The sequence below is a fragment of the Salmo trutta genome, chromosome 12, assembly GCF_901001165.1.
Source record: "Salmo trutta chromosome 12, fSalTru1.1, whole genome shotgun sequence".
In the NCBI taxonomy this organism is placed as follows: Eukaryota; Metazoa; Chordata; class Actinopteri; order Salmoniformes; family Salmonidae; genus Salmo; species Salmo trutta.
In genome coordinates this window covers 36,034,571-36,056,013 of record NC_042968.1, presented here as the reverse complement: position 1 = coordinate 36,056,013, position 21,443 = coordinate 36,034,571, and the positions used below count along the sequence as shown (strand labels likewise).

General features: G+C 47.8%; 1 protein-coding gene across 3 annotated transcripts in view; it reads left to right on the top strand.

The window, feature by feature from the left end:
• Nucleotides 1–20,467, top strand: part of LOC115203456 (A disintegrin and metalloproteinase with thrombospondin motifs 17) — a 235,254-nt gene extending 214,787 nt beyond the window's left edge. For all 3 annotated transcript variants that reach the window (XM_029768142.1, XM_029768140.1, XM_029768141.1), the window contains 4 exons: nt 1,017–1,221; nt 2,024–2,176; nt 19,546–19,723; nt 19,940–20,467. In XM_029768142.1, coding sequence (XP_029624002.1) covers nt 1,017–1,221; nt 2,024–2,176; nt 19,546–19,723; nt 19,940–20,091 — 688 coding nt within the window. In that variant the 3' untranslated portion in view covers nt 20,092–20,467. The remainder of the gene's footprint in view (nt 1–1,016; nt 1,222–2,023; nt 2,177–19,545; nt 19,724–19,939) is intronic.
• The last annotated feature ends 976 nt before the right edge of the window (nt 20,468–21,443 follow it).

Genomic DNA, 21,443 nt, shown 5'->3' with positions numbered 1-21,443 from the left:
TTGGTATCCTTTAGAAGTGGTTTCTTTGCAGCAATTCGACCCTGAAGGCCTGATTCACACAGTCTCCTCTGAACAGTTGATGTTGAGATGTGTCTGTTACTTGAATTCTGTGAAGCATTTATTTGGGCTGCAATTTCTGAGGCTGGTAACTCTAATGAATGTATCATCTGCAGCAGAGGTAACTCTGGGTCTTCCATTCCTGTGGCGGACCTCATGAGAGCCAGTTTCATCATAGCTCTTGATGGTTTTCGCGACTGCACTTGAAGAAACGTTCAAAGTCTTTGACATTTCCGTATTGACTGACCTTCATCTCTTAAAGTAAAGATGGACTGTCCTTTCGCTTTGCTTATTTGAGCTGTTCTTGCCATAATATGGACCTGTTTTTTACCAAATAAGGCTATCTTCTGTATATACCCCCCCCCCCACCCCTGTCACAACACAACTGATTGGCTCAAACGCATTAAGAAGAAAATAAATTCCACAAATTAACTTTTAAGAAGGCACCTGTTAATTGAAATGCATTCCATGTGACTACCTCATGAAGCTGGTTGAGAGAATGCCAAGAGTGTGCAAAGCTGACATCAAGGCAAAATGTGGCTATTTGAAGAATCTCAAATATAAAATATATGTAGATTTAACACTTTTTTTGGGTTACTACTGTACATGATTCCATATTTCATAGTTTTGATGTCTTCACTATTATTCTATAATGTAGAAAATAGTAAAAAAATAAGAAAAACCCTAGTAGGTGTTCTAAAGAGTAGCTGATGCCTTGGCAATAACTAATGGGGATCCTTAATAAACCCCAGGAAGAGTAGCCGATGCCTTGGCAGGAACTAATGGGGATCCATAATAAACCCCAGGAAGAGTAGCTGCTGCCTTGGCAGGAACTAATGGGGATCCTTAATAAATGCAAATCATCTCTCTCTCTCACTTTCCCTCTCTCTCCCTCTTTCTCTTTCTCCCCCTCCCTCTCTCTCTCCTCTCCCCCTCTCAACATCTATCTCTCTCTCCAGGTGGGTGACAGGGGAGTGGGGCCAGTGCTCGGTGACGTGTGGGAAGGGTCTCCAGCTGCGTGAGGTGGGCTGTGTGTACCAGCTGCAGAACGGATCCCTTATCCACACACGGGACTTGTACTGCCAGGGGGGAAAACCCCCCGCCCTGCAGGGCTGCGAGGGACGCCACTGCCTCACTGCCTGGGAGGCCTCTGAGTGGTCCAAGGTCTGTTGTGGTGGGGGTGGGGTGTGTGCTTGTCTATGCGACTATTCCTGGATGCGTGTTTGAGTGTTTACGCACGTCAGTGTGTGTCCACGTGTCTATGCGAGTGCCCGTGTGAGTGAGACACACAGAGAGAGAAATAGTAAACCACTTACTTTCCTCAAAGTTTGATGCAGAATCATGTAGGAGCAGCGCTGCAGTAGTACTGCATAATATAGACATCTGTCACCCCCCTCTCGTTCTCTCTCTCTCTCTCTCTATCTCTCTCTCTCTCTTCCCTCGCTCCACTGAAGAGGAGGTGGAGTGGGTTGGAGAGGGGAGCTAATGAACCACCACAGGAGGCTTCTATAATGAGTAACACTCTGGCCTCTCTCTCTCTCTCGCTCCCTCTCACACTCTCTCTATCCTCATATTTCTATTCACTTCATTTTCCTCCCTCTCTTTTTCCTGACATCACTCTAACCTCCCTCTCCATCTTCCTCTCCCTCTCCTCCTCCACCTCACACTCCTCTCACCTCATCTTACCTCCACTCTTTTTCTTCTCCTTTTCCATCCCCTCTCTTCCCTCTCTACTGTAATTATTTTCCACCTCTTCCTCCCTCTTTCATGTTCCCTTTTCTCTCCTCTATATGTCCCTTCCCTTTGTCCCTCTCCCTCAACTCCAATTTTTCCCTCTCTCCATTTCCCTCTTGTCTCCATCTCCCTTCTTACTCTCTCTCCCTCCTTTCTTCCCTCCCTCCACTCTCTTCTTCCCTCCCTCCCTCCCCTGGTCTCCCTCTCCCTTCTCCCTCCCTCCTCTCCCCAGTGTTCTTCAGACTGTGGCAGTGGGTTCCGTCGGAGGATAGTGAGGTGCACCAACCCCCAGGGGAGCTGTGACCCCCTCTCTCAGCCTGCTGACCAGGAGCCCTGTGAGGACCGCTCCAAATGTTACGAGTGGAAGACTGGGGACTGGTCCAAGGTATGGGCCATACACACACATAAATGACACACACACACAGACACATACTCTCTCTTTTTAATCAAATATCTATTTACAGAGATCTCCCACCCCAGATGCCCCCTTCCAATTGATTAATCCCTCCGTGTGACACAGCGGTGTAGGTGATGCCAACATGGTGCCAACGCTGTGCCTGTCCTGATGTGGGCATCTTGACAGATAGCCTGACTGCACGCATTCTAAATGGCAACCTATTCCCTTTATACACACACACACACACACACACACACACACACACACACACACACACACACACACACACACACACACACACACACACACACACACACACACACACACTCTCTCTCTCTCTCAGCTGGAGGAATTGACTAATGCACCTTGGCCCTCACATCTTCCCAGCCACCAGTCTCTCTTCCCATCTGTCTAACTAGGGCAGGGCAATAGAAACAGGCTCAAGTCCATTTCAATTCCTGTGGGTGAGAATGGACATGGGGAGTGTAGTTTAATTCCTGAAATGTAATTGACCTCCTTGTCTGCTGTGGCTGGCTGTGAGGGGAGAGGAGTCAACCTTTATTCCTGTACTCGTACTACACACAGACACATGAAGGAACACACACACACAGTAAAGTCCTCAGACCGGGATGGTACATACAAGCAAACCTCCTTATTAACACTTTGAACTACAGTAGGCGCCAGTCGGCTACTCTGGATCTGCGTCCCAAATGGCACTACTTTTGACATTTGCCACTTGGGATTCATCCTCCGAGCTGAACTATACACTCGCCTGCTGGGCTCTGCAGTGGGCAAAAACCCTCCATTTACAAAACATGTTCACTAATCATTCTGTTTGTTTACTTGTCTCTTTAGAGATCATTTCAAAACTGAGAGTTCAGGATGAATGAAAGCTCTGAGTAATGCAAAGTGTTTCCTCTCACGGATGAGTCCCAAATGGCATCCTATTCTCTATATAGTGCACTACTTTTGACTACAGTCCTATGGGCCCTGATCATAAGTTGTGCACTATATAGGGGAAAGGATGCCATTTGGGACGTATCCTGTGTGATTGTAACCTCAACTAACTCATTCAGCTGTTCTGTTCTGTAATGTACTGCCAGGAATTAAAACACCCATATCTTAGTTAATAAATGTACAAATTGTCCAGATATCCTCCCCAAAGGGGAACTAAATAACTTCTATATGGGTGGTTACAATACTCCACACAGAATAACATGCTATAACGCTTTACTAATCAAATAGAGACAGGAGCAACACAGTAGAATAATAATGGAGACAGCGTTATACAGGAAGTATACGAACAAACAAGGACAACATATACGCTATATGTGTTTCAACAAATTACAGATTATAAACTGTGTCACAGGATCCAACGAGAGTGGCGCCCCTCCTCGGTCGGGCGGCGCTCGGCGGTCGTCGTCGCCGGCCTATAAGCTGCCACCGATCGTTGTTTCTGTGTCGTTTAGTTTTGTCTGTCTGTTCCGCACCTGTTTTGTGTATGTCATTAGTGGGGACTTATTTAATGTGTGTTTTCAGTTGGGATTTTGTGCGGGATTGTTTATTGTCCACGTTGTGTTACCGACAATTATAATCGAAGGATTTACCGGGCTGCGCTCCTTGCCTTTTTGTGCCTTTGAATTATATTTTGTGTTTTATGGGAAAGTGTTTCTCCCAGGCGAACTTTGTATAGCGCCCTGTGCTTTTCGGCGTTTGTGGGTGTCCGTTTTATTAAAAGACACTCACCTCCAGCACCTCTGTCTCCTGCATTTGATTCCGCCTATCCGCCAGTCCAAATCAGACGTGACAGAATCCCGCACCAAAACTGATGGAGTCAGCAGGAGCAGAAGCACCATCCATGGCTGAGCAGGTCTCCCAGCATGCCGGCCTCCTCCACCGCCTAGGCTCGGCCATGGATCAGGTGTTGGCCCGGTTGGAGAGATGGGAGAGAAGTGCCTCCCCAGCAGGACCAGCTCCGGTCCCTCACCCTGCGCCCCTACCCACATCCACTGAAGCGGGTGCCAGCGGGATCCGGATTTCACCTCCCAGGGAGTTCGATGGGACGGCCGCTGGGTGCAAGGGGTTCCTCCTCCAACTGGAACTGTACCTGGCGACCGTCCGCCCCCCTCCCTCCGACGAAGAGAGGGTGAGCGTCCTCGTCTCGTGTCTCACGGGTCGAGCCCTGGAATGGGCCAATGCGGTCTGGGATGGTCCAGACTCGGCCCGGGTGACTACCCTGAGTTCACCCGGTTTTCGATCATCCCCTGGAGGGCAGGGCGGCGGGTGAGCTACTATTCCATTTGAGACAGGAGACGAGGACCGCTCAGGATTTCGCGTTGGAATTCCGGACTCTCGCCGCTGGATCGGGGTGGAACGAGCGGGCCCTGATAGACCACTATAGGTGCAGCCTTCGCGAGGACGTCCGCCGGGAGCTGGCATGTAGGGACAATACCTCCACTCTGGACCAACTGGTGGATTTGTCCATTAGATTGGACAACCTGCTGGCTGCCCGGGGACGTTCCAGTCGGGGCCTGTTCGTTCCGCCTACCAGTCCTCCCGCTCCACAGCCCATGGAGATAGGGGGGGCTGCACCGAGGAGGACCGGATGGGGGGGTCTCTCCTGCACCCGATGTGGATGCAGAGGACACACTGTGGACCGGTGCTGGAGAGGTCCCTCCGGGAGTTCGGAGGGCAGGCAGAGCACTGCTTCGGCCCCCCAGGTGAGTCCGCACCAGCCACACCCAGAGCCCCCTGTCGACCACTTGTACACCTCCGTTTGTTTTCCTAATTTTTCCCCTCACTTCCAGTATAAGGCACTAGTCGATTCAGGTGCAGCTGGGAGGTTATGGACCATGGGTTAGCTAAGAGGTTGGGGATTCCCCGGGTTCAGCTGGACCACCCCTTCCCTGTGCACGCCCTAGATAGTCGACCGCTAGGGTCAGGCCAAGTAGGGGAGGTCACCGTGCCACTGGTTATGCAGACGTGGGGGGGTCATGTGGAGCGTATCAGCCTGTTCATCATTGACTCCCCAGCGTTCCCAGTGTTACTGGGAATCCTCTGGCTAGCCACACACAACCCCCAGATTTCGTGGGGGCAGAGGGCTCTAACGGGGTGGTCGAGGGAGTGCTCAGGTAGGTGCATAGGAGTTTCCATCGGTGCGACTACGGTGGAGAGTCCAGACCAAGTCTCCACCGTGCACATTCCCTCAGAGTATGTCGATTTGGCTATCGCTTTCAGTAAGACGAAGGCGACTCTATTACCACCCCATCGACGAGGGGATTGTGCGATAAACCTCCAGGCTGACGCGGTTCTTCCTAGGAGTCACGTGTATCCTCTGTCTCAGGAGGAGACAGTGGCTATGGATACATACGTCGCTGAGTCCTTGAGACAGGGATACATTCGGCCCTCTAAATCCCCCGTCTCCTCGAGCTTCTTTTTCGTGAAGAAGAAGGAGGGAGGTCTGCGCCCGTGCATTGACTATAGAGGTCTAAATGCTATCACAGTGGGTTTCAGTTACCCCGCTACCTCTCATTGCTACGGCAGTGGAGTCATTTCACGGGGCGCGCTTCTTCACGAAATTGGATCTCAGGAGTGCGTATAACTTGGTGCGTATCCGAGATGGAGACGAGTGGAAAACCGCATTTAGTACCACATCGGGCCATTATGAGTACCTCGTCATGCCGTATGGGTTAAAGAATGCTCCCGCTGTCTTCCAATCCTTTGTGGACGAGGTCCTTAGGGACATGCTCGGGCAGGGTGTGGTGGTGTACATCGATGACATCCTGATCTGCTCCGCCACACGCGCTGAACATGTGTCCCTGGTGCGTAAAGTGCTTGGGCGGCTGCTGGAGCATAACCTATACGTCAAGGCTGAGAAATGTGAGTTCTTCAAAAGAGATGTCTCATTTCTAGCATATCGCATTTCCACCTCGGGGGTGGAGGTGGAGTGTGACAGCGTGACGGCTGTGCGTAATTGGCCAACCCCAGCCACTGTGAAGGAGGTGCAGCGGTTCTTGGGGTTCGCTAATTATTATCGGAGGTTTATCCGGGGTTTTGGCCAGGTAGCGGCTCCCATTACTTCACTGATGAAGGGGGGGCCGGTGCGGCTACGATGGTCAGCAGAGGCGGACAGAGCCTTCCATCGTCTGAAGGTTCTGTTTACCAATGCACCTGTCCTGGCGCATCCGGACCCCTCTTTGCCATTCATAGTGGAGGTGGACGCGTCCGAGGCTGGGGTAGGAGCTGTGCTGTCGCAGCGTTCGGGCGTTCCTCCGAAGCTTCGCCCATGCGCGTTCTTTTCTAAGAAGCTGAGCCCGGCGGAGCGCAATTATGATGTGGGGGACCGGGAGCTGTTAGCCGTGGTCAGGGCTTTGACGGTGTGGAGACATTGGCTTGAGGGGGCACGTCACCCTTTTCTCATCTGGACCGACCACCGTAACCTGGAGTATATTCGGGCAGCGAGGAGGCTTAATCCCTGTCAGGCGAGGTGGGCAATGTTTTTTACGAGGTTTAACTTCACTCTCTCGTACATTCCAGGTTCCCGGAACCGGAAGGCTGACGCACTGTCGCGTCTCTACGACACCGAGGAGCGGACCATCGATCCTACTCCCATACTTCCCGCCTCCTGTCTGGTGGCACCGGTGATATGGGAGGTGGATGCGGACATCGAGCGGGCGGGTCGGTCAGAACCTACTCCACCGCAGTGTCCCGTGGGCCTGAAATACGTTCCGCTTGGTGTTCGCGATCGCCTGATCCGATGGTCCCATACTCTACCCTCCTCGGGTCTTCCTGGGGTGGAACGGACAGTGCGGGGCCTGAAGGGGAGGTACTGGTGGCCCACCTTGGCTGAGGATGTCCGGAGTTATGTCTCGTCCTGTTCAGTATGCGCTCAGTGTAAGGCTCCTAGGCACCTACCTCGAGGGAAATTACAGCCCCTCCCTGTTCCACAGCGGCCCTGGACTCACCTCTCGGTGGATTTCCTTACGGATCTCCCACCGTCTCAGGGGAACACGGCGATCCTGGTCGTTGTGGACAGGTTCTCTAAGTCCTGCCATCTGCTCCCTTTGCCCGGTCTTCCTACGGCCCTGCAGACCCTGTTCACTCTGTTCACTCACGTCTTCCGGCACTATGGGGTGCCCGAGGACATCGTATCTGATCGGGGTCCCCAGTTTACGTCCAGGGTATGGAAATCGTTTATGGAGAGGCTGGGGGTCTCGGTCAGCCTGACCTCGGGGTTCCACCCCGAGAGTAATGGGCAGGTAGAGCGCATCAACCAGGATGTGGGCAGGTTCCTGCGGTCGTATTGCCAGGACCGGCCAGGGGAGTGGGCGCAGTTCGTGCCATGGGCCGAGATGGCCCAGAACTCTCAGCGCCACTCCTCCACTAATCTGTCACCCTTCCAGGTGGTGCTGGGGTATCAGCCGGTCCTGGTGCCATGGCAACAGAGCCAGAGCTGCTGCGGTGGAGGCATGGGTCAAGCGCTCTCAGGAGACCTGGAATGCGGTCCAGGAATGTTTAAGGAGGGCGAGCGAATGGCACAAGGAGAGCGCTGACCGCCACCGCAGTGACGCCCCTGTGTTTAACCCGGGGGATAGAGTCTGGCTCTCGACCCGGAACCTGCCTCTCCGCCTGCCCTGCTGGAAGCTGGGTCCGCGGTTTGTGGGGCCGTTTAAAGTCCTGAGGAGGATAAACGAGGTGTGTTACAGGTTACAACTTCCTTCGTATTACCTTATTAACCCCTCGTTTCATGTGTCTCTCCTCAGGCCGGTGGTAGCTGGTCCGCTGCAGGACAGTGAGATGCTGGAGGCCCCCCCGCCCCCCCTGGACATCGGGGGGAGCCCGGCGTACACAGTCCGAGCCATCCTGGACTCCCGACGTCGGGTAGGGGGCCTGCAGTACCTCGTGGACTGGGAGGGGTACGGTCCGGAGGAGAGGTGCTGGGTTCCGGCGGCGGACGTTCTGGACCCCTCTATGCTGCTGGACTTCCACCGTCGCCGACCGGATCGGCCGGCGCCTCGCCCTCCGGGCCGTCCCCGAGGCCGGGGTCAGGGGAGGGGTACTGTCACAGGATCCAACGAGAGTGGCGCCCCTCCTCGTCGTCGCCGGCCTATTAGCTGCCACCGATCGTTGTTTCTGTGTCGTTTAGTTTTGTCTGTCTGTTCCGCACCTGTTTTGTGTATGTCATTAGTGGGGACTTATTTAATGTGTGTTTTCAGTTGGGATTTTGTGCGGGATTGTTTATTGTCCACGTTGTGTTACCGACAATTATTATCGAAGGATTTTACCGGGCTGCGCTCCTTGCCTTTTTGTGCCTTTGAATTATATTTTGTGTTTTATGGGAAAGTGTTTCTCCCAGGCGAACTTTGTATAGCGCCCTGTGCTTTTCGGCGTTTGTGGGTGTCCGTTTTATTAAAAGACACTCACCTCCAGCACCTCTGTCTCCTGCATTTGATTCCGCCTATCCGCCAGTCCAAATCAGACGTGTCAAACTGGGTGGTTTGAGCCCTGAAGGCTGATTGGCTGACAGTCATGGTATATCAGACCGAATACCACGGGTATGACAAAACATGTATTTTTACTGCTCTAAATACGTTGGTAACCAGTTTATAATAGCAATAAGGCACCTCTGGGATATGTGGTATATGGCTGGGATATGTGGTATATGGCTGGGGTATGTGGTATAACAGCCCTTAGCCGTGGTATATTGGCCATAAATCACACCCCCTTATGCCTTATTGTTTAATTATACAAAGGCCTTAAAAGACATGTTGACTGTTCAAAGACTGTAGAATAATTTTACTGTACTGCTAGAACTCCTTTGTGAATCAACATGAATATGAATGAATATGAATATGACATTTTCCCATTAGCAAAATTAAATGTAAGAGGTACATTTTGATTTATTTATCCTTGTTATAGTTAAGGAAACCGAGCAGTACATTCTCCCATAATAAACAAAAGTCATCAAGAATATTGGCAATTATAAATCTACAAATATCTCTCATGTAGACAATGCCAAAATAAATGCCAAACAGTTTCTGGATGCTCATCACAACAAGTACAGTTAATGTTAATGTCTTTTTTCAGTTCCTTCAGGTAATTATTCACAGGGTAATACTTATGGATCATTCTGAAAGAGACCTCTTTGAACTTGTTAACAAGCAGATAAGCAGCTATTCATGTGGTAATAACCAAAAATTTTCCCAACAGATATTATTAACCTGTTGGGGCTAGGGGGCAGTATTTGCACGGCCGGATAAAAAACGTACCCGATTTAAACTGGTTACTACTCTTGCCCAGAAACGAGAATATGCATATAATTAGTAGATTCGGATAGAAAACACTCTGAAGGTTCTAAAACTGTTTGAATGGTGTCTGTGAGTTTAACAGAACTCATATGGCAGGCCAAAACCTGAGAAGATTCCATACAGGAAGTGCCCTGTCTGACAATTTGTTGTCCTTCAGTTGCATCTCTATCGAAAATAAAGCATCTGTGCTGTAACGTGACATTTTCTAAGGCTTCCATTGGCTCTCAGAAGGCGCCAGAAAGTGTAATGGGGTGTCTGCAGTCTCTGGGCGAAGTACAGCAGCTCTGTTTGTGAGTGGTCAGCCTGGGAACAGTGAGACTGAGAAGCGCGTTCATGAGAATTCTCAATTTTTTTCTTTCAGCCTTTGAATGAATACAACGTCGCCCGGTTGGAATATTATCGCTATTTTACGAGAAAAATAGCATCAAAATTGATTTTAAACAGCGTTTGACATGCTTCGAAGTACGGTAATGGAATATTTTGAATTTGTTTTGTCACGAAATGCGCTCGCGCGTCACCCTTCGGATAGTGACCTGAACGCACGAACAAAATGGAGGTATTTGAATATAACTATGGATTATTTGGAACCAAAACAACATTTGTTGTTGAAGTAGAAGTCCTGGGAGTGCATTCTGACGAAGAACAGCAAAGGTAATCACATTTTTCTTATAGTAAATCTGAGTTTGGTGAGGGCCAAACTTGGTGGGTGTCAAATTAGCTAGCTGTGATGGCCGGGCTATGTACTCAGAATATTGCAAAATGTGCTTTCGCCGAAAAGCTATTTTAAAATCTGACACCGCGATTGCATAAAGGAGTTCTGTATCTATAATTCTTAAAATAATTGTTATGTATTTTGTGAACGTTAATCATGAGTAATTTAGTAAATTCACCGGAAGTTTGCGGTGGGTATGCTAGTTCTGAACATCACATGCTAATGTAAAAAGCTGGTTTTTGATATAAATATGAACTTGATTGAACAAAACATGCATGTATTGTATAACATAATGTCCTAGGAGTGTCATCTGATGAAGATCATCAAAGGATAGTGCTGCATTTAGCTGTGGTTTTAGTTTTTGTGACATATATGCTTGCTTTGAAAATGGCTGTGTGATTATTTTTGGCAGGGTACTCTCCTGACATAATCTAATGTTTTGCTTTCGCTGTAAAGCCTTTTTGAAATAAGACAATGTGGTTAGATTAACGAGAGTCTTGTCTTTAAAATGGCGTAAAATAGTCATATGTTTGAGAAATTGAAGTTATAGCATTTTTGAGGTATTTGTATTTCGCGCCACGCGATTCCACTGGCTGTTGACTAGGTGGGACGCTCGCCCAGGGAGGATAACAAATGTATTCCAGTAAGTTAGAAGTAAGGAATATATATAACATTTCCTTTGAAATAAAGCACGTATTGTTCTGAGGGTGCAAGGAGAAACACATTTTTCCTACTGGAGAGTCAATTGGATTAAGCGAGGATATCTCAAATCAAATCTAATCAATAAAGAAGGTGAGGTGAGGTGAGGTCTGATTACACCTCTTAACAGCATGACAGTTCCAGATGGAATAGCATCAAAGACTATGTAAACTCTTTAGGTGTAACAGGAATATGTAAAGAGTTCAAAAAAATCTTCAGAACTGAGTAACATCCCTTCTGCATTAAAAAGTGACTCACCAGGAGAATATGATTATCAACCCAGTTCTAAAAACAAAGACTTGTTTCTATACAAAATGTTCGTATTGTTCCAAATGAAATACCTATGAGGGGAAAAATGATTGTCACGGATCCCTCCGGAACTATCATTATTCACACCTGGCCCCTATTCCCAGTGATTAGTACTTGTATAAGTGTGCCCTTGGTTCACCATTGTCTTGTCGATTATTGTTACTATGTCCGTTGGTGGTGTGAGTACCTGTGCTGTGTGTTTTGGCTCTCATGCCGTTGTGGATTGAGCAGGTGATTATGGGTCTCGTCCCGTGTGTTAATCATTGTGCGTATGTATTATTTATTTGAGGTACTCCTCGCTCTTTTGTTTGGGGTTCAACCCTGTGTTTTGTTACGTGTTTGATTGGTCTTCGTCCCCGTGCCTTTACACGGCACGCCGTAATTTGGGCTTAATATAAAAAAAAAGATTACGCATTCCTGCGCCTGTCTCCCGACCCTTCATACCAGCGTGACAGTGATGTTTATATTTTAATACCACACTAAAGACATGTGTCTATGAAAGCAGATCATTTTGAATCTTATGAATGTTATAGTTACAAAGCAAAATAAAATTGAAGCCAGCAAACAGGAGATATAATGAGGTATGAAATTCCAAATTGAAGTTGGATTCTTTAAGAAATGTTTGGCCCAATTTACCTTCAAAGTATTATTCAAAGTAGGGAAATATATATATATATTTTTTAATCTAGCACCATATTCATATGCATCCATGACGACAGATTTCCTAATATAATGTGTATAATTTTTCCAGATGAAGTTGAAAAACATCTGGTCAAGAGCTTTACCTATTGTGTTGTCAAGATGTAGGGACTAAGCTTCTGGAGATACCCTCAGCTTTGGAAAGCAATACTCAACCTTTCAAGGAGGAATCCCTCTGCAACAATTGGTTCAACCTCTTTTTGTTTTTTTCAATAATGGAATTTAAGTTTAATGAGCATCTTTCCTATTGATTCTTAGATATGGTAATCCCAAAGTATGTTACGCTTTCCTTGACTGGAATATTTCAGATAGAGGGTACCACACAGCCTTTAATTAAGCATTAAGGCCCGAGGAGGTGTGGTACATGACCAATATATACCACAGCTGTCAGCCAATCAGCATTCAGGGATTGAACCACACAGTCTTTATTAATTAAGCAATAAGGCACGAGGGGGTGTGGTTTATGGCCAATATACCACGGCTAAGGGCTGTTCTTACACACGACGCAACGCGGAGTACCTGGATACAGCCCTTAGCCGGGGTATATTGGCCATATATCACAAACCCCGAAATGCCTTATTGCTATTATAAACTGGTTACCAATGTAACTAGAGCAGTAAAAATAAGTGTTTTGTTATACTGTCATACTGGTATACTGTCTGATATACCACGGCTGTCAGCCAATCAGCATAGTGATTTTAGGGATGGTGACAGTACTGGCTAGTTGTATGTCAAAAATGGCTTAATGGTTAGGGTACGTCATTATCACTCAGTTGTTAAAGCACTGTATTCAGCCAGTTCATTATAATAAAGACTACTCCAACTCAAAGCACAGGGAAGTGATTTGCATTGTATGGAGGTAACCTGCCGGTTCCAACTTAGTTACACTAGTGTTATCTGACAGTCTTTGCAAAATCTCTCCTCGATGAACCCCAGTACCACCTATTCCAGCACTGGCTGATTCAACTAATCACTGGCTGATTCAACTAATCACTGGCTGATTCAACTAATCACTGGCTGATTCAACTAATCACTGGCTGATTCAACTAATCACTGGCTGATTCAAATAATCAAGGGCCTGATGGTTAGTTGCCCAGTCAAATCTAGTGTGTTAGTTTGCTGGTAAAATCAAAAAAGTGAAAAGGCTGGGTTGTACTCGAGGAACGGTCTTGGAAACAGGTTTACCAAACTGAAAATCTACAGCGCGTCTCCATTTCCCAATCGTACAAACTGAGTCAGTCTGTTTTTGACATGCATGTCATTTATCATATGGAGTGTAATGTTCAGCTGCTGATACAGGGTCAGATCTTATTTCACCATTCTAACGGTTAAGGTTGGGATCGGGGAGAATGCAATCTGATCCTAGATCTGCAATTCTTTAGGAGGTTTTACAGCTGACTTCCAACCCGTGGCGCCAGGTCTAAGTCTCGGGGTCGCTACAGCAGGTCAGGGGGAGGACCATTACATTTCTCTCCCTGTGTGGAACTGGAGACAGTGAGTGTATGTTTCCCCCCAGGATGCTGAGGAAGGTGCGTCCACCCCTCTCCTCTGCCCTTATTTAACAACAGATCTAGGATCAGATTGCATTATTTCCAATCCTATCCATAATTGTTAGAATGTATCAGTGGCTAGGGACAACTTCTACCTATGACTCCACATGAGGGAATAGGATTAAGTTTCTCCCTGAAACTGATCTAAGGTCAGTTTTGAGTTTCCGTCCCTGATGCTTAAAGTAAGGATTTAGGCGCAGGGTAAGCTTATCCTAGATCAGTGTAATGTCTACCTGGAGCTCTGTGAGGGGTCTGCGTTAGATCGGTGTAATGTCTACCTGGAGCTCTGTGAGGGGGCTGCGTTAGATCGGTGTAATGTCTACCTGGAGCTCTGTGAGGGGGCTGCGTTAGATCGGTGTAATGTCTACCTGGAGCTCTGTGAGGGGGCTGCGTTAGATCGGTGTAATGTCTACCTGGAGCTCTGTGAGGGGGCTGCGTTAGCACATCTGGTTCAGTCATCATCAGACAAGCTGGAGAACATCTGAAGGTTTTGTGTGTGTTTGTGTGTGTGTGTGTGTGTGTGCTGTCTGTCTGTGTGTGTGCAGACGGTGTAGACACCAAATCCCAGTTCTCATTAACAGTAATCTCCACTAATCCTTCATCAGAACATTCTAGAGGGGGTTTGTTAATCCAAACTGGCTATTACAGAGCTGCATTTTATTCCAAGAAGTTGCACTCTCCCCTTGTTTACACATACACTGTTAGTAGTAAGAATCACTTCATTCAGGAGCACTACAGTAAGGCAGTTAACCCCCAACAACAACTGCTCCCTGGGCTCCGATGACGTGGGAAACACTGCCATAGACAGTGCACTACTTTTGACCAGGGCCCATGCAGCTCTGTTCAAAAGTAGTGCACTATAAAGAGAATAGGGTGCCATTTGAGACGCACCCTACCTCACCATTCCCACTGAGAAGGGACTTCAGTCCGGCATTTAGACATTCTGACAGAGCTGCTGCCGGAACTCCTTTAATCTTCCCAAGGTGTTCTTTTCCAGTTACACAACACTGTGTGTTCAAAATGGCACCCTATTCCCTATATAGTGCACTACTTTTGTTCAGGGCCCCATAGGGCTCTGTTCAAAAGTAGTGCACTACTGTAAGTAACAGGGTGCTATGTGGGACGGAGACACTGACTAGTGTTCCTCTACCTCCACATATTCTAACAGGCCTTTCAAAGGGCTTTTAAATGAAAGCCACCCGACACTGACCTTTCCCTGTTAACACACCTAGTAGAGGAGCCTCTGATTGGACTGTCAGGTGTTCTGTAATGGAGCTGGGAGAGAGCTGGGGATGGAGCTGGCAGAGAGCTAGGGATGGAGCTGGGAGAGAGCTGGGGGTGGAGCTGGGAGAGAGCAGGGGATGGAGCTGGGAGAGAGCTGGGAGAGAGCTGGGGATGGAGCTGGGAGAGAGCTGGGGATGGAGCTGGGAGAGAGCTGGGGATGGAGCTGGGAGAGAGCTGGGGATGGAGCTGGGAGAGCTGGGGATGGAGCTGGGAGAGAGCTGGGGATGGGGCTGGGAGAGAGCTGGGGATGGGGCTGGGAGAGAGCTGGGGATGGAGCTGGGAGAGAGCTGGGGATGGGGCTGGGGAAGATGGGGCTGGGAGAGAGCTGGGGATGGGGCTGTGAGAGAGCTGGGGATGGAGCTGGGAGAGAGCTGGGGATGGAGCTGGGAGAGAGCTGGGGATGGGGCTGGGAGAGAGCTGGGGATGGGGCTGGGGAAGATGGGACTGGGAGAGAGCTGGGGATGGGGCTGGGAGAGAGCTGGGGATGGAGCTGGGAGAGAGCTGGGGATGGAGCTGGGAGAGAGCTGGGGATGGGGCTGGGGAAGATGGGACTGGGAGAGAGCTGGGGATTGGGCTGGGAGAGAGCTGGGGATGGGGCTGGGGAAGATGGGGCTGGGAGAGAGCTGGGGATGGGGCTGGGGAAGATGGGGCTGGGAGAGAGCTGGGGAAGATGGGACTGGGAGAGAGCTGGGGAAGATGGGACTGGGAGAGAGCTGGGGAAGATGGGGCTGGGAGAGAGCTGGGGAAGATGGGACTGGGAGAGAGCTGGGGATGGGTTTTACTTTCCACCATGCCACCCATTTTCTGTCTGAAAAGTTTTAATGTCATGTACCTGATGAAAGGACATTCAGGTGCCAGCGTCTTGGTCAGTTTCTCATTTTGGAAATCTAATAACAGGAATAATAGTGCCGGGCTTATATCTGGTGTGTTGTTCTGACGCTGTGCTAATAGTGTTACTCCCCCCCCCACCCTCTAACCATCCTGAATGTATTACCTAATTTTCTCTCCTAATGATGTTAAAGGGGAATTCTGGAATTTAAAACTAATGACTCAGATACGTGGTGGGGTGTCCATTGTTGTTGTACTTTGAATCCCCAATTGCCCCTTTAAAGTCCTCAAATTACTCCTCTGTCCCACTCCCCCAACGCTGGACAATAAACTGACCGGCTCTCCTCATCTCCTCTCTTCCCACCACTATCAGACCATAAGTCTATTAGCATGTATTAGAATATAATTCAGATAAGCTGCTGATTCAATTGTGGTGTTGTTGTGAGTTATGAGGAGGTCATGCCTCTAGGGATGTGGCCATGATATTAGAGCTAGGTTGCATCCCAAATGCCACCCTGTTCCCTTTATAGTGAACTACTTTTGACCAAAGCCTTATGGGCTCTATAGGGGATAGGGTGTCATTTGGGATACAGATAAAGTCTTATGGGAGTGTTGCTATGATCGTGTCCCCATCAGCTTGTCTCCTAATGATGTTTCAGATCATGTTCTCTCTGTCTCTTTGTTTGTGTTTTAATTTGTTTGTTTGTGTTTTAGCATTGGTGTGTGTGTGTGTGTGTGTGTGTGTGTGTGTGTGTGTGTGTGTGTGTGTGTGTGTGTGTGTGTGTGTGTGTGTGTGTGTGTGTGTGTGTGTTTGGCAGTATGTGTGTGCTTTCCTCTGTGTGTGTGTGTCTCTCCAGGGCCTTATCTCATAGACTTATCTCATTGTGATCATGTTCATCAGCGATAATGAAAGCTTGGTGAAAAAACCTTCTGAGAATCATTCTAATTACCTATAGAGATGTGGGATCATGATCATCGGATCATTTTAGCTCTCCTCGCAGCAGTAAGGAGAGAGCAGTGTCAAGTCAACAAGTCCTTTGGTAGAACACCAGGCCGTTTACAATAGCTATTGAAATGGCTTCCACTAATTGCCTCTCTGTGAAGCGAATAGTAAATCCGCCCTCTTGAATCGAGGGCCTGGGAACCACTGTTGTTCAGTGTTAATCATTGGACGAGACTATAGCTGTTGGCTGCCAAGACACAGGCCTGTGTACAATGGGAATCCGTTGTCTGTCGCCTCTGGTGTTTCCGAGCTTAGAATATCAAAGTCCTCTTTCTTTGGCCCCAATCCATGTTTGTTTCTCCTAGCCCCTTACCTCCAGCTCCTACCTCCAGCCCCTTACCTCCAGCTCCTTACCTCCAGCCCCCTACCTCCAGCCTCTTACCTCCAGCTCCTTACCTCCAGCTCCTTATTCTAGCCCTCTCTCCAAGCCCTTTACCTCTAGCCCCTTCTCCAAGCCCCTTATCTCTAGCCCTTTCTCCAAGCCCCTTACCTCTAGCCCCCTCTACAAGCCCTTTACCTCTAGCCCCTTCTCCAAGCCCCTTATCTCTAGCCCTCTCTCCAAGCCCCTTACCTCCAGCCCCTTCTCCAAGCCCCTTACCTCCAGCCCCTTCTCCAAGCACCTTACCTCTAGCCCTTTCTCCAAGCCCCATACCTCTTCGTTCTTTACAGATCTGATTGGTTTGGGTAGATCTAAGCAATATGGTGATGGCTCCATCCCCTAAAAAGCCAAAGTGGTGGTCACACCTGTCGTGTGTTTGGCTCTGCCGGATTAAGTGATATAAAAAATAAAATTCTTTCTCTGTAATTAATATCACCTGATTCGCTAATCATGTAATTGTAATTAACTAGAAAGTCGGGACACCACGGAAGAGTGTTTATAGAGCCGTTATCTTCCGAATAAACTCTTAAAAACCGTCAATATTAATCCTCATCTTATTTTCAGTCTCATAATGAAAGTTGTAAATTCTTGGTTATCTTCACGAACCCTGGCTAACAAGTTGAATCAGAAAAACAAAATTGGGTTTAATTATTTATTTACTAAATACTTAGCTAATCACACAGAATTACATATACACAGAATACAAATGACGTCATACAGAAAACGTTCCTGGTGGACGGAGCCGACATGGCGGCTTGTTACACAAAGAAAGGGGGTTGGGCTTGAATGAAAGAGCGGGAAGACTGAGGAACAAAAGAAACAGCAGCTATGCTATCGTAAATACAGAATCTTATGCATTCTAAATTACCGCCCATTTGGAAAAGGAAAATGCAATAAATATTTACTCTGAGCTGCGCTTCGGTAGGTTGGTTGTAGATGATGGCCGGGTTGGCCAACAGATCTTCCTGTCCTCGGAAGAATATCTCTGGTGGTAAATTGGATACGTTGTGGTATCTTCGTCGTGTGTTAGACTGGATCCGTCGTTCGTCCTTTCCTAGCCTTCGTTTACAGCTGCCGCTGCTAACTCAACGGCTAGGAAGTATCACATCTGTAGTGAATAAGTTCAAAGTTCATACCATTCGCCACCACAGCTCACGCCGAGGTTGGCTTAGTTCTGTACTTGACATGTGTGTCCTTTTAACGCAGAGGCTGCAGACCTCACGTAGTGGAACCCTGGTTACATTGTGTCATTGTCTTATATAGTGGCGAGGGGAGAAGGGTGTGTTTCATCGTTTATAACCCCTATCTCTTCACAGGGTTGGGCCACTGATTAAGCAGGGCACTTTCCTTATGAAAACCCAATTCTCTCATATGGAAGCTAAAATTACATTTAATCTCCTAACAAACAATCTCAATATCAAACATTTAAATTGCACAACATTTACATTACATTTAAGTCATTTAGCAGACGCTCTTATCCAGAGCGACTTACAAATTGGTGCATTCACCTTAAGATATCCAGTGGAAAAACCACTTTACAATAGTGCATCTAAATCTTTTTTTTTGGGGGGGGGGGTAGAATGATGACTTTATCCTATCCCAGGTATTCCTTAAAGAGGTGGGGTTTCAGGTGTCTCCGGAAGGTGGTGATTGACTCAATTCCATGTGAATTTGATAACTAGAATGTGTGGACTTTCCCAGGTACAGTTTATGTCGTTCTGTCATCAGTCATAATGTCTCAGATGACAACCGAACTGACATCCATACTCATTAAGTACCTGGTATATTTCCAACTGGTTCTATTACCGAAATATGGTTCCTTTCCCCCCACTTGTTTGATGTTCCCAGACTCTCTATATTTAACAAAGGCTATTCAACAGTCCTTCAGTAGGGTCAGAGAGAGAGGGGAAGGGAGAAAGGTATTTATGGGGGGTCATAAACCTTACCCACAGGCCAATGTCATGACACACCTATACTGCTACTTAGACCTATCTAGTCCTTTCAGATCTGTGATCACTGAAGAGATAGGAGCTAGGGGAAGGGCCTGAGGACAGAGATGGATCTTAGCCTCAGAGCATATATTACTACTGAGACGAAGCACTCTGACAGGGTATTTAGGACTCGTAAATCAGTCTATTCAAATATAGAACACAGCCTCCATCTGTAATTAGGCATGTTTGGAATTATCTCACCACTAGTAAATACCACACTACACCTTTATCTGTTATTCAGGTCCAGTCTCTTCTCACATTCAGTCATGAAGTGATTTGGCCCCCTATACACAATAGGGATGTGTTTCCAATGGCACCCTATTTCCTTAAATTTAGCACTTCTTCTGACCAGGGTACATAGGGCTCTGGTCACAAGTAGTGCACTATATAGGGAGCAGGGTGCCATTTGGGATGCAACTAGGTCTATGGAAGATTACAATTACCTAAAATGTGAAGGCTAAAAGTATTAGGAAGTGATTATGTCCTAAAAAGTCTAGGACATAGACATGGAAGACTGTTACAAATGGCTCTCAATGTCAAAATACTTCCTCTTGAGTTTGGAAGAGAAAGTAACTCAAGTGATTGGATCTTTCCAGTGCTCATCATCCTGTGGGAAGGGCCTGCAGTCCAGAGTGGTCCAATGTATGCACAGAGTGACAGGTCGCCACGGTAATGACTGCCCCGTGGTGTTCAGACCACCCACCTACCGGCCCTGTCACCAGGAGGCCTGCAATGACAAAGTCAACGTCAACACCATCACCTCCCCCAGATTAGGTAACATAGTTTGTGTGTGTGCTTGTGTGTGTGTGTGTGTGTGTGTGTGTGTGTGTGTGTGTGTGTGTGTGTGTGTGTGTGTGTGTGTGTGTGTGTGTGTGTGTGTGTGTGTGTGTGTGTGTGTACATAAGTGGGTGCACATGTGTGTACTGTGTTTCTCTGTCTGTTGACGTGGCCCCTGTGCCCTTGTTCCTCTGTGTCCTTGTGCCTCTCCAGCTGCTCTGACCTACAAGTGCACAGGAGACCAGTGGACTGTGTACTGCCGTGTGATCCGAGAGAAGAACCTGTGCCAGGACATGAGATGGTACCAGCGCTGCTGTGACACCTGCAGAGACTTCTACGCCAACAAAACACCCCGCAAGAGTTAATGATGAAAGCACTCGCACACATACTGTACACAGACAGACACACACTTCACCTAGTGCTACGATTTTAGATGCTTCTGTAACACTTGACTTAAAGCTTGCGGGTATAATGCTTTGTAAGTCGTTATAAGCGTGAATGAGCCTTTATAATGTGTTATAATAAGGCTTATGATATGATATGTCTCTCTATGTATCAGCATGTTAACCGACTCAAAATGGCTGTTATTTAGACTGCTTCAGGAGATGATACAAATATATTGTATGGGTCTCATGACAGGTCTTTATGCCGGCCGGCTTTAAGTAAAGAGTTACGGATGTTTTTACTGAATTATTCATATTCTTATTATTAGTTATAGGACTTTCAATTTTGGAGAAAAAAGTGGAAATGAGTGCAGAGACCATTTCAAGTAGGATCATAAGCTTGCTGTTGTCATGAAGACTTGAAAACCTTCTTTAACTTGTTTTATTGCTGTAAACCAAAGCGAGGGACTTTGAAGTCTGGGGAGTCTCTCGATGGGTAGCCTGTCACGTCAACGTTTCTTGTACAGTGTGATTTAACATTAGCGTTAACATATGTGATAACACTTTATGTGGAAAGTTCATTGTTGTCAGATTGTCTATAGATGCTCAGTGAACTATCAAAACATGTCCGATTTTCATGGCCTCCCGGGTGGCGCAGTGGTCTAAAGCACTGCATCGGCTCTGTCGCAGCCGGCCGCGACCGGGAGGCCCATGGGGCGGCGCACAATTGGCCCAGCGTCGTCCGGGTTAGGGAGGGTTTGGCCGGCAGGGATATCCTTGTCTCATCGCGCACTAGCGACTCCTGTGGCGGGCCGGGCACAGTGCACGCTGACCAGGTCGCTAGATGCGTGCTGTGTTAAGAAGCAGTGCGGCTAGGTTGGGTTGTGTTTCGGAGGACGCATGGCTCTCGACCTTCGCCTCTCCCGAGTCCGTATGGGAGTTGCAGCGATGAGACAAGACAGTAACTACTAACAATTGGATACCACGAAGTTGGGGAGAAAAAGGGGGTAAAAAAAAAAACCTGTCCGATTTTCAAATGCACACGCCGAATCTAAGAATACAGCTAGGGTGGCTGAATATGAGCAATTGTATGTTACTTGGAGCGGCAGGTAGCCTAGTGGTTAGAGCTTTGGGCCAGTAACTGAAAGGTTGCTGGATCAAATCCCTGAGCTGACAAAGTAAAAATCTGTTGTTCTGCCCCTGACCAAGGCAGTTAGCCCACTGTTCCCCAGGCGCCAAAGATGTCGATTAAGGCAGCCCCCCTCACCTCTCTGATTCAGAGGGGTTGGATTAAATGCAGGAAGACACATTTCAGTTGAATACATTCAGTTGTA